The sequence below is a fragment of the Ceratosolen solmsi genome, unplaced genomic scaffold, assembly GCF_000503995.2.
Source record: "Ceratosolen solmsi marchali unplaced genomic scaffold, CerSol_1.0 scaffold30, whole genome shotgun sequence".
Classification (NCBI taxonomy): Eukaryota; Metazoa; Arthropoda; class Insecta; order Hymenoptera; family Agaonidae; genus Ceratosolen; species Ceratosolen solmsi.
This window is the reverse complement of record NW_011948421.1, coordinates 6,489,699-6,504,795: the sequence shown is the minus strand read 5'-3', so window position 1 is coordinate 6,504,795 and position 15,097 is coordinate 6,489,699. Positions and strand designations below refer to the sequence as shown.

Here is a 15,097-nt window from a genome sequence, read left to right as displayed (position 1 = left end):
AAAATAAAATATTGTTACGCGTGAGAAATAAAAAATTTTGAACCTATTTCTTCATTAATAAAAATTAATTATTCTTAAATTTTTGTATCATAATAAAGTCAACTTTGCTACATTAATTATTAATAATTTGATATTTTTAATATTTATCGACTGTATTTAATAAATTTTTAATGTTTTTTATTGTATTCTTAAATCATTTTGATATTACTTTCTTTTAAGGATAAAACTTATCGAACTTTTATTGGATTAATATGATATAACATGTAAATTAAAATTATGACTCATTTGAGTAGGATCAGCAAAATTTTGTAGTTTACTCTGTAGGTTATATTATTATCCACTTGAAATTATTTTATACTCAGTACTTACAGAGACCAAAATTTCCATTGACTTATTATGTTAGCTTTCATTTACACTAAAACCTATTTTAAAACTTATTAAAAAACATGTATAATCTTAATATATAATGTGTATGTATTATAGTTTGATGATTTCATATATTTCTTGAATATAGCCATTGTTTCTAACTCATCCAATATACTAACATTAAATATAATAACATTTTTTCAATTGTTTCTCTTATGGAATAAAACTTGGTTTTCATTCTTAGTAAATTTCTTTCTAAATTAATTCGGTTGTATGTTCAAATTTTTCATCTGTTTTATTGTATCTCACAGTGTTTTAAGCTATTAAAGACTATAATTTTTAAAGAAACAATCATATATATTTCATTAATAAATACATACCATTCGCTTTTTATATTTATAAATTACACTATATGTTAAATTTATAGTCAATCAATCAATATCCTCCTTATGTCTATCACTGATTATCATTCAATCTTTTCCACTTACTAAAAAGCATGTTTTTAATTAATATACGAGTCTTTGATTGCATAAATATTTTTAAAAAATATTAATGCATTTGTGTAATCTTTAACCAAATACTGTGGAATTTTAATATCTTTCATACAAACAAATTCCTTTATATTATTTTATTTTTGTACAACATTTGATATTATAACTTAATAATAATTAATAGGAAAAATATTTTTAAAAGTTTCTCAAGGTATATTTTTTTGAGTTGTTTTAATAATTTAGAGTAAATATAAAGATTTTAAAACAAAAATCCATCAAAATACGATATGATCGCAAATGAACTGTAATGTGTACTAAGTAATGCTATGTAATGCTACTAAGTAGATTGTTTATTTTATCTATATTAAATAAAGTGTTGGCGATAAAATGAAACATATATATATATATGTATGAATACCTGGATTAATTTTTAACTAATTGTAATATTTTAGCTAATTGCTACATATGTTTGAATTTACTTATAAAATAGTTATACATATTTCTCCCTTTTGGTAACAATAAAAATCAAAGTATACCCTAAATAATCTCTTAATTAATTAAATACATATAAAATAAATATAATCTTAAAACTTATTTTAATAATTATATGCGTCCAAAATTCTAAGTAGTTTTATCATTATAATTTTAAGCTTTATAAGATACAAACAATTACCGATTAAATATTTATAAACATATAAAAATTTAAATTATAGTTCTATTGTTTACAATATTGTAGTATTAATACATGTAAATACAGCTTATAATAGCATATATTAAAATTAATTGCTTCTTCGCACGCGCTCACTCTCTCTTTCACACACACACACGCACGCGCACACACACACACACACACACACACACACACACACATACACACGCACATATGCCAGAGAAAACAAAGAAAACTAATATGCACTAATGAATTACAAACTATATGTACAAAACAGCTAATCGTACCAAATTAATCAGCTAATAGTAGCAAAGAAGTCTGCAAATAAATGCAATTATTAGCAACCTGTTTTTTTCTAGAAGTGATATTGAAGTAACACTTTTACTTGGATACTGTTAATTAATAAAATTAATGTGCAAATTCGAAACTCTCCTATCTTTAATTCATAAAAAATAAGCCTATACTCGAATTCTGTATAAAAAATATTAATTTATATATATATTTGAATGAAAAAAAATTTTCTGTTATACATTGTCATGCAATATATTTAGAATATATAAAATTAAGTTTTTATTAGTTACTACTTATAATATTTTATCAACATTAATACTTTGAATAAAAAAAGAAATAAAACAATATTTTATTAAAATACTTAGGCAAAATTCATAATGTCAATAAATTATTTATTACTTTACATATACTAATCAGTTACCATAATCTTATATTTGCATAATTATACTGTGTTTAAAAACCAAGTAAAATAAAAAGTGTATTTAAAGAAGTATAAGCAATTTATTTGAAAATAATCTAAAAGCAAAGTTAATTTATGATATCAATTTTTACGTACTAAAATACATAATTTCAAAAAACTCACGTATCTTGTATTTTAATATATATATATATATATATTGGATATATGAAAATATATTTTTATTCTTATAAAAATAAAAATTTTATACAAAAGTCCAGTAAATAGAGTATATTATTCATTAGATTAAAATTTTAATAAATACGTACCATATAGTAATTAATGCTATTTATTTAATAAAAATATCGGATTTTTTACTTTTGTCCTTTCCTTTGCTGTTTTAAAAAATTTTAATCCCTCATTATTTAAATATCAAATATTTTTTAATAATTTTTCTAAAATATTATTATTATAAGTAAAAGTGAACTTAAAAATATAATCTACATCAACAACTTTTATGATATAACAACAAATTTTTATTAAAATATTTTAGGGCAGAAATAAAAAAAATATCTAATCATTTTATTTGTTAAAATTTCAATGTATTTTCGTATACTCCAATTTTTTAAATATACATTGTAAGGTATAAACATAAAAGTATATTCTATAAAATTAATAATTATGGAACTAAATTATTGTTTATATGGTTCTTTCCTATCTAACATTAAAAACTTTCGTTTCTTATATTATATTTTTTTAATGAATTTCTTACTTTATAAATAAACTGTTTTAATCATAGCGATTTACTCAATTATAATTACTAAGTAAGACAACGCAAGTAAATCGTTTTTAATTATCAATAATCTTAAAAATTGTTAAAATAGAAAAATATGGGTTGCATCACGATAGAATTAAATGTTGCATTTTATAGGCTCTATAATAATATATCATTCGTTAGTATCAACATATGCTCGTTTATTTTGTTTTGGCTGTTGATTTAATATTGTGTCAAATCATGACAGTTAAACGTACCTGACGATCAACATCTATGCCTTGCTCGTACATGTTGGCAAATGTTATATGCTCCCACGTTCGGTTGTGATGAATCAGATCACTTAAATCCACTTTACTCTATTTCCATTTTAATTATAATTTACTAATCTCTCTAGATCTCTCTCTCTCTCTCTCTCTTTCTCTTTCTCTTCCTCTCTCTATCTCTCTCTTTATCCCTCTTTTTCTCTCTCTGTCTCTCTCAAAAACTTTTTAGTATTCATAAGAATGTAAGTATGCCTATATATAAATATAAATGAATGTATATTTATTTTAAATCATACAATAAACTCTATAGATTCAAGAACATCAGCATATATTAGTATTATACATAATATATTAGTATGTAATCGTTAAATTTTCATAGCCCATTTATTATCTTCTAGTTAGCCAAGATATTGCATAAAATAGAATCACTTAATGCCTGGAATTCTCTGCTTTCTCTTGCATTCTTTTATCATTCCGCTATTCTGCATTATTGAACTACAATGAAAAAGTAATATCAGCTTTAACTTGACGTACCAGTTTTACTGTGTGATATATGGATCCTATGCAAGAAATGAGGTAGTTGCTGCACTAGAGGAAGACGAGTAAAAAGATAGAGACTGGTGAGTACAAGAGTGTATTGCATGTTCAGCGGACACCATTTATAATCCTTCAAAAAATTCAATGCGACGCATGAAGCGTATTTCTGTCTGCAGTGGAAATATTGATAGAGTTTCTTATCCATTTTTTTCCATTTTATCTCTTCTTTTTACTTTTACATTTTTTGATCTGCGATCGTTTTAATTATGGACATGTGACACCTAGTTTTTGTTTTGGGTTATATCAAAACAGAATTTTGGCAGCGTAACCGGTGTTACAGATATTTCACGTCGATATATACGGCCGCACTTACTGGCACTGATAAAAGCTAACACAGCGTCAACGAGTGTGTTGCCACCACACTATCCACCGATGGGGAACAGCATATGAGCGTGAATGTATATTGATACACATATGTTGAAAGCACTTCTTTGTAATTTGTGACTTTACTTGCATAAACAGAGAATAATGCCTACTTCCGTTTCTCTTTCTGTTCTCTCTCCTTAAATATACACATATTTACATATGTAAGAGCGTAAGTAAATATTAAAAACACACAATTATCGGCCAAAGATGGAAATCAAAACTGCCTTACTAAATTATACGTCCATATGCGGCAGAGCAAGCAACCACGCTGCGCACCCTCAGTTCGTGCTTGATAATCAATACTCGGCAGATCCCTCGTTTACTCGTTCAGTCAGTTCCCACTCCTTATTCATTCTTGATTTCCACTTCTTTTTTATTGTTGGACCCTGTATTTTCTTTACATGTATATAGATACACTCTACTTTTTTTCTTGTTTTTTTTTGGATCTATATAATTTTTCAGAATTTTAAAAGTATATAAACATCGTATTTTTAAGTATAAATATTTCACGTAATTTTCCTAATTAATGAATTTCTAAATATATATATATATATATATATATATATAATTAATTATTTAAATGACTATATCAAAAGTGAAATGGGAAATCCATATAAAAATATACATTGACATTTATGAATCAATTTTTTAGCTCTTATAAGTAAATAATAATACATAAATAAATCAAATTTTATATTCAAAATAGAAACAAATTTTAATGATCTTGATTTTTTACTGGAAAATAATATCAATGAAAGAAAAATTTATTTTTTCATAAACGAAATCCTAGAATTAATAATATAACGTAATATTAAATATTTTTATATACTAAAATAAAGAAAAGTAATCACACGTATTTGAAAAATAGGCAAAGAGTGCTTTATAATTTATTTATTTGACTATAAGATATTTTATATAATAAAATGTCTTTTCAAGATTTTTTAAATACCTAATTAAATATATATTTCTATAAAATATACACTTTTAAGTATCAAAATAATTGTTGAAAGTTATTATAACATATATTTAGATAACAAATACATTATCATATTAAATTAAATATGAATTATATTTTTATATTTATATATATTTAAAAATTATGAGTTTTATATTTATTCTAAATCAATAATTTTTCAAATTAAATTATTTTTTTCAAAATCATTAACATTCATTCTTTTTATAAATTGTTGTATTTATATTTTTATTTATGATTTATAAAGTTTGGAACTTTAATTTAAGTACTTAAAATAATCTTAAAACTTAAAAAATAAATTCATCATTTTTTTGTAATTTTAAGAGAAATAGAAAATTGAAACACAAATAATAAAGAAAGATTAATACTTTATTAATTGCAAAATTTAAAAAAGGAATAGTTCGTCCTTTATATGATTATTTATAAATGAACTGAATTGGAAAAAGGATTGTACGCTTCTTTTAAAGACAAAATAACTATACCTGACATTTATAATATAATACATATTAAATATATAAATATCGATAAATTATTTTGTTATATTATTTTCTCCTTAATTTTATTTGACATTATTATCAAATACATTTTATGAAATGTACATGAAATTTTTCTTATATTAGTTTATTTTACAGAACTGAAATACATCTAATAAAACATATTGTAATTCAGTTATATAATAAAATTAGTTTAATATCTAATATTTCTAGCTCTTATATAATAATTTTTAAAAATATTATTTATTTATATATATTTTTTACAATCATTCCATTGATTAGTATACCAAAGACGTGTTGGAAATGATAAAAATAACTGAACTTGCAATTTAATTTTTGTATTATTAATGTGAATATCGATACTTGTACCTATTTATTTGTTTATTTACTTATATCACCATGTCTTAAAATGTATTTAATGAGAAATTTAATTAAATAATACCTTAATATTAACATCTCTAATTACGCATCTCTAATTATTTATCCTGTTTGAAATAATTACAAACAATTCTTATTTGGTTAAGAATTAGAAAAAATTTATTATTTAAAGTAGATGTTATTATGCAATTAGGATAAAACTATTCCATAATAGTTAAATCTTATTATTTTAAATTAGTTTTTAAATAGTAAATTTCTTAAATTGCATATATATATATTTATGTAACTATTTCTAAAAAAATAATCTTGCTCAACTAGAAATAAATTTCTGTTTATATGTATCCTTCTTTACAAAATTATCAAATGTGCATCATTTAATTTATGATTCCAATATTACGATAGAAATTAATTTTATTTATGAACGTAAGTATATGAGTATATATAAGAATATTCAGTATATATAACAAAAAATTAAGAAAGAAAATCTGAAAAAATTTATGACATATACACTTTATAGAAAATGACCACTTTTATTTATTAATTATAAGTGTTTTGAAAAAAAACAATTAATTCTTCAATAACTACATAGAAGTTCTAGAAAAATATTATGTACTATTCTAATATTATTGGTATTGATTTTAATAATTCTAATTTAATTAATTGTATAATAATTTTGCAGCTTTTATAAATAACTATTTATAAATTCTATTTTAGACTTATTGACTCAAATATAAAATAATTTTGTATTATAATGATATATTTTCAATTGGAACAAATATGTTCTCAAATAGTTTAAGTTATTCAAAATATTAAAATAATGTAAATTTATGTAATATGTTAAAATAAAAAATAATTTTTTAAATTTTAATATAAAAATAATAATTTACGAAATTAATAATTACGAATATTTAATTTTTGTATTTATTACAATTTCTAAAATTATTTTTGTTTTGAAAATTTAAAATTCACTTATTAAAAATAACTATTTAATTAATCTTTTTGAAATTTTTGTGAAATTAAAACTTTATCATAATAATAATTATAACTACACTAGACATAACTAATATTGAATGACAAAATTAAATTCATAGTTTTTTTTATACGATGTTTATTAAATCTTTAAAATTCCAACGCTAAAAATACGAACTTGAAAATTTTTATTAATTAACATATAGAAGTTATTCTATCAATCATAATGAAACATATACAGCTGCATATGATATAATTTCTTACAATGTATTAAGATGTCAGCGTTTCTATTTGAATTGAGTCAACAGACTACATTTATTTTTACAGAAACGACAAAATAATTCTACAAAAAATTTTAAATATTAAATTGTGGTTATTAGATAAATTGAGTAGATTATTATATATCCCATCATTTTTGTAAGATAGTTTTTATATTATTGATCGTATTGATGTTACTTGAAATTTTTATTTTTATTTAATAAACAGATCTTTTAGAAACATGATGTTATTTTTTAATCATTCATAATAACATAAAAATCATGTTACAAAAATCTGTCGTGGTTTAAAAATAATTAATGTAGATTATGATTAGTGTATTATAATCTAGTTTAGTTTGAATTCTAGACATAAATGAAGTTGAAAAAATTTAATTAATATTTATTTTTCAGAATATTCTTTAAAATTATATTATATTCTATGAAAAGAACATTTTAAATATTTAATTAATTGCAAGTTAGTGCATGAATGTTTAGTTTATTAACACTTAATTATCTTTTATTCTTGCAATAGTTTTCATTATGTTTTTCTTTTGTGTATGCATTATCCAAAAATATGAATATACTTTATGTTATTTGTATTTGTTTTAATTAAAAAATCAATTTATCTGTCTTTTTCTAAAAAATTTATTTATAAATTTTATTTATAAATTAATACAATTTGATGGAAGATGAAGTTTATTTAAAAAATTTTGTGTATATCAATTTTTTGTAAACAGAAAGTCAACTTTCGATAGTAACTATGAAAATTTAATAATCAATTTATAATAATGAGTTATCAATTTCCTAGTCTTAATTTTATTTAGTTTCGTAAATGCTGATAAACTATATAAAATTGAAAGCATTAAATTTGCTTGAAATTATTTTATTATTTCTATTGTTAATTATATAAAAATGTTAATTTTAATTTTAAAAATTCATATAAAGTAATAATTATATACGAAGTAAATTAATATATTTAAAATATTTAATTTTTAATAGATAACATATTTTATTGTATTATATATTTTTAGTAATATTTGAAATAATAAGATGTACTGTCAATGGAACAAGAAAAAGAAATCGTATAAGCATCAGTATATTTACACCTATAAACCCGAAATACAATATATGACTAATTTCAAACAATTTTAATACTTAATTGTCATTTAGAATTTAAGAATTCCAGAATTTTAATAAGAACTGACTTTAAACATTAAATGGTTATATTAAAATCATCTAATAAAATTGTTTGTACAAATTTACGTATATAGTTATAATTACAAGAATTTTGGTAAAAACTATATTTGAAAAGTTATAATTAGAAGCATATTTGTAAAATGTGTATGTGTAAGGTACTAATTAGAAGTATATTTGTAAATTTTTAAATATTAGTCAATTATCAAATTTCTTAGCATCTAATTATAGTCAATCTAAATCTATTAAATTTTATTTTACTTATTTAATTTTACTTCATAAATTATTGTCTAAATTTTAGCTTGTATATAAATGAATTATATAATATAAAAATTCAACAAAGCACATTTATTTAGTCTGTAACAGAGTATAGAAGGGGATATCTGATACTAGATTACGTAAAATAAGTTGCATATCTGTAGTAAGACTACAAAAAAGCGAAAACAAATTATATTTTACGTTGTAATAAGTCATGATAAAGAAAAGCTATTAATTGTAGAAAATTTTGTTTTATAAATTATAGTAGCATATTTATTTTTAATACATTAATTTATTTTTTATATATTTTTTAAGAAAAAAAAGTAAAAATGCTTATTGCAATATTTTAGCGAATTTATCATTGTAACAAAGCTTATATTTATTTATTGAATTATTTTACTTTGTAAATCATATAGATTTTAAACTTTAAAGAAAATTAAAATTAGTGTAAGACTTATAAATTTTTATTGTGGAACTAAATGTTTATATTCGTTTTATATTTCATACATTAATATAATTTTTTAAATATTAATTTCTTCTAACAGAAGTTTCATTCAGAAAAAATCAAACAAATACATCAGCAATAATAATCATCGCCCTTTATTATGTTCATTTTTCTTGCCAGTCTCGATCAATAAGTATTAATCTACAAATTTATTTAAATAATAAATTAATAAATTTATTTATTTTTAAAGTATTAATTTAAAATTAAGTAAAATTATATTTATTATACGGCTTATGTAAACAATTAGGCACTTATTAACATCTATTATTATAACATCTAAATTTGTATATTTATTATATGATTATAAATTGTAATCTTTTTATATTTAATTTTATGATACTATTAAGATTTATGACATTAAATATTATTAGAAAAACAAAAAACAAATATCAAAAATAACTAAATCCAAATAAAGATTTAAATAACTAAATAGAGAGAAAGAGAGAGAGAAAGAAAAATTACAAAAAGTTAATATATAATGAAATTTGGCAGCAAGAAAGTGTTAGATTATCATTTTGATACAATGATTATTTTCTATTTCTATATCTTGAATTGGGATGTTTTTTAAATGTATTATTATATTTTGTAATTTTTTAATTTTAAATTGAGATATAGTATCCCTAAAATACTGATAAATGTTAAAAAAAAGTACCCACCTATTACAAGAATTTAACTAGTTAACTAGATATATAAAATGATGTTTTTTAACTAATTTCTTTAGCTAATAATAACATTTAAATATTTTATATTTAGTTCAATTTCCTTGTTCTTTAAAATTTTATATTTTTAGTGACTTATATGAAATAAAAAATTAAATTCTATTATTTGAAAATATCTTAATATATTAAATATATATAAAGGAAATTCACTACAATACTCATCGAAATAAATTGAATAAGTTATATTTACATATTAAATAATTATATATATATATATATATATATATATATATATATGTTATATTAAATAATTAAATATATTGAATGATAGTTAATATAATAATGAAATATACATATACGTGTTTAATCTATCCTTAGAAAAATAAGTTTTTCTATCACTATGAATATAAAAATTATGGATTACATTTTTGACATTTAAAAATGAAAGCAAAACATATCTATGCATTATATAAATACTTAAAATCAAATATATTATTCAAATTTTTGGTGCATTTAAGAATTTTGGCAACATTAGGTTATTTCAAAGTTCTGAATCTTGATAAAATATTCTGAAATATAAATTATTTTGTAAAAACAAGTTTATAAGTATATATAAATATAACAATAAGAAAATTTATAATCGTTTATCACAATTTAGTAAATCATATACTCTATTAATTATAAAATATAAAAGAAATTTTATACTCTAACAATTTCCTTTTATACTCTTCTTTATTAATCATAATTGTCATTTACGCAGTTTATTTCTTTTTGTAATATCATATTTTATTTCAGTTAAATTTCTTAGCTTTTCTTGTCATTTTTAAAACTATTTTTCTTGAATAATTTAAAAATTCTTTAATATAATTTTTAAAAATCTGCTACACAATTATTATTTAGTCTACTTCATTCCATTATTACCTTACTAAATTAGTTTAAAAATTCAAATGAAATTTTAGATCGTAATTTTGTTCAAAAATAATATAATTGAAAAATTCTATTTGTAAATATACAGTTCGTGTAGTTGTGATATATTAATAGATTGTTACATTGAATTATAAATCAGAACATAATATTGTGAATGGAGGAATACGTATATTATTATATCTACGAATAGGTATTACAATAAAATAAAAATATATTAAAGTATTTTTATTTTTATTACATATATAAATATCAATAAATCCATTAAGTATCCAATAATAAATGTGGAATATAATTTAACATTTATATCGAATCTTATATTTTTTTAATGACAAATTAATTTTATTACGGTGATTATTTTTTATATTTTTTTAAACGAATTAAATAAATCAAATTTTTTTAATAATATTTGAAATATAATATTTAAATAAAATATAAATTTTATAGTGTAATTAGTTATATAAAAATAAGTTCATAATTTTAACAATTACTTTTACTATTAGTATTATTAATTAATATTAATTTAATGATATAATTAAACATGAAGTTGTTTTTGAAACTACTAAAAGACTTATAACTAAATTTATCGATAAATAAAAATTAAGAAACTCACATCGATAACATAATAATTATTAATATAGTGATTAATATTTTTTACGCAGAATTTGCTTCAATTTATTATACAAAATGTTTATAAATTATACCATATTTGGATATATTATAATATTAATACTTGAATTAAATTTGATATATTTACTAATGATTAAAATCAGTTTTTTGTGATTTTATTTATTTAATTAATATTACATAAAAATATAAAAATTCCAATATTAAAAAGATATTTCTATGTAAATTTAAAAGGCATGTTTAAAAATTTTAGTTTCATTTACTAAGCCAGTGAAAAACATTAAATATAATATAATCAAATAAATTAAATTTTTCAATGTATTTTATTATTATTTGTAGTTCTATATTGATAGGATTTCTTTTGTTTTCAAATTTTTTTAATTAGCATTACAAATAAGTTGATTTAATATTATGTTTATTATTAATAAATTTATAGAGATTTTGATTCTGTCATGCATCATTGTTCTAAATTTTTATAAATCGGTATTATATCCTTGAGACAAATAAGTAGATTAATATAGATAATATTTTTATAGATTCTGTTTAGCCTTTAAACGTGATACATGATGTTTATTTTTATATTATTTCTTTATTACACTAAAATATAAATTTATGTACCAAATTACTTATTATTATGTAATATTAATTAAAATTTGTATAAATATATTAATTGTCGTTACTCAGTTTAAGCTTTCTTCATGAAAGTTTAAAAACTTAAAATAATAAATAAAATATTGTAATAGCAATAACGATAGTTCAACGATCCAAAATATATACACAAGTATAAAAAAAAAATATATATATATATATATATGTATATATATATATATATATATATATATTCTTGTGATGATCATATCCTTAAATATTTTTGGAATGCATATCAATTATAAGCAAGAAAGAATAAATTGAACAAATAGTAATAGTAATATAATCAACCTTGTCAAAATAATCGCCCATGCAAAACACGTAAAGAAATCTATAAAGCTTTCTATCGCGTACGCATGCGTGCACGCGCGTTTGCAGTTACATTTAATCGCGCAGGTAAGGCTACATGCTGTTTCAGTGTGCCGGTTAAAAGGATGTATGGTTGAGTGGAATTTGTTTATTATGTGGTGTTTGAATCAGATATCACCGAAAGTTCAAAATTATGCAGATTCTTTTATGTTGTATATATATATATATACTTACAGAAAATACTCCACGCATTTTGTAGTAAGATTAATTATTGGAAAAGGTATCGCACGTAAAATTGCATTTTATTTTACTTTTATTTTCATTCTAGGAGGAAACATGCAAGCATGTGCGTTCAAATCCGTGAGCTTTTTTTCACCAGACTTAAAGACAAGCACGAGAAACAAAGAGAAAAGAAAGAGACGAAGATGATTGTATCATCTTTCTTCTCTCTTGTTGGCTTGATATCGCTTACCTTCGATACGAGCGGTAACACGGCTTGCTCTATGCTACGACTTTTAAAGTCTAGAGTAGCTGGATCTACAGAATCTGTTTTAGTTCCAATTGGTGCTGTTGCCATGATATTTAAGTTTTTACAATTTTGAAAGCCTAGAAAGTCGATACAAACTCGCACACACAACACGAACTCACTAGATAGACTTCGGTGTGGTGTTAAAGAGCGCTTCTCTTCTAGGCCTCCCCTCTTCCTACGAGAAGGGAGAAAGAAAAAGAGAGGAGTGTTAGAAAGAGGGAAAGGACTGAGTGAGAGAAAGAGAAGAAAATTCGTTTGAACCTTTGTGTCTGAACGTTAGTTTTATCTGTATTTCTTGGGCATGAGCATTTCCTTTTATTCGCTGCCTATAAATTTCATATATACGATACTGCATAAATTATACTATGAAGCGTAAAGCGCTATATTGACATCTACAATGAGATTGAGTTTGCGCATACGATGTTGATTTTTAATAAAAAAAAAGAAACCATTATATACAACATGCACATAACTTGAGGCTAAACATAAATTGGCTCGCATTTGCTCGAGAGCTTGAATTGCTGACATCTAGCGGATATAATTACAAATGTTAATTAAAATATAACAATTTAAAAAATAAGAAGTATTAATAAAATGGAAACTTACATTCAAATTGTGTACATTAAAATGTATTTTACGAATATTAAGATATTGTAGTGATTTAAGTTTTTTAGTAATAAAACAAGAAAATGATCGTTACATTTAGACATAAGCGAGATTTCTAAATTTTAATTTTAAATTTAAAAAGAATAATTTTATCCAATAAAATTCTTATTATATAACTGACTTATATTTATTTTTTATTTTCTCAATTTAAATCACTTATAAAAATAGATTATATACATTTTGGCTAAAGTTAGTAATTAAAAAAAAATAGAAAATTGAAAGTATAAATGATTTAACTTATATTCGATTAATTTATTTTCAGATGAAGGTAAATCACCATAATTATTTCATAATTAAAATGAAGTTGTTGATAACATATTATTCATCAAAATACTTTTCTAATTTCTATATTTGTATATATGTATAATATGATAAACATTATTTGATAAAATACAAATTTAATGATACATTATATTTAAAATCAGTAGAATAAGTTGTTGAATAACATTGAAAGGTCATTTTGATAGAAATTTTTTTAAAAATATAATACTTTTATTTACTTTAAAGTTTTAATTTTATTTTTAACATTACATTTGTAATGTTATTTGTAATGTTTATTAAAAACTAATTTTGCATTGATTTCAAAAGAATTTATGAAATGTAAGATACATTTTTAACAAATGACTTCGATTTTTTTATAGAAAATTTTCTATTACATTATGATTATTATTATAATACAATTAATCTTTTAGAAAGATGCCTTTCTCAAATTTTATTACACAAATTTCATTTTTATGAATTGCAAATTCATTATAGAGTCTATTTTTCTTTTTACATCATAATTCAGTAGGTAATAAATATTCAACTGCCTTCAAATATTTACAAAAGTTGTTATGTTATTTCAAGTTATAACTTTGTTGTCTAGATATTAGAATTATTTTATATTTATAAATTTGATAATTGATGAATACAAAAATTTTCGAGGGTAAACTAGCGTTTATAAAATTCGTTTGAATATTAATTAAAATTTAACTTCAATAGTAGGTCATTTTAACTGTTCATATTCGATTTGCAATTGATGATGAGTAAACACAACTTGATGTCAAGTAACTTGTTTTTTTATAAAGAGTATGTTGTCACAAAGATCATTAGTCCTTAAACTTTATAAAATCCAAATATTTATCAAAGATAAAAATTTGTAGCATTTGTATTCTACATACTTTACATAAATAAATAGTTAATATTAAAAATTTTAACTTCAGACAATTATTTAAAATAAGAAAGTATATAAATTGAATATATTTATTTTTTAAAAATTGATGTATACTTAGAAAAATATATAACTATGGGATTAAGAAATATTTTAAAAATTTACTTATATACTAATTTAATTGCTGGATTCTATTGATATTCATAAAACATTTTTTACGAAAAATTTCATATTAGAATTTCATTCTTTATATGCATCCTTTGTATATTTTAAGAAATTAAAAATTTTAAAAATACTGTTTCTCAAAATTTTCCATGATATCTCTGATTAGATAAGTATAG

General features: G+C 20.8%; 1 protein-coding gene across 1 annotated transcript in view; it reads right to left on the bottom strand.

Moving 5' to 3' along the window:
* Positions 1–13,528, bottom strand: part of LOC105361458 (alpha-catulin) — a 32,126-nt gene extending 18,598 nt beyond the window's left edge. The window contains exon 1 of the mRNA XM_011498638.1: positions 12,884–13,528. Coding sequence (XP_011496940.1) covers positions 12,884–12,988 — 105 coding nt within the window. The 5' untranslated portion in view covers positions 12,989–13,528. The remainder of the gene's footprint in view (positions 1–12,883) is intronic.
* Positions 13,529–15,097: the final 1,569 nt, after the last annotated feature.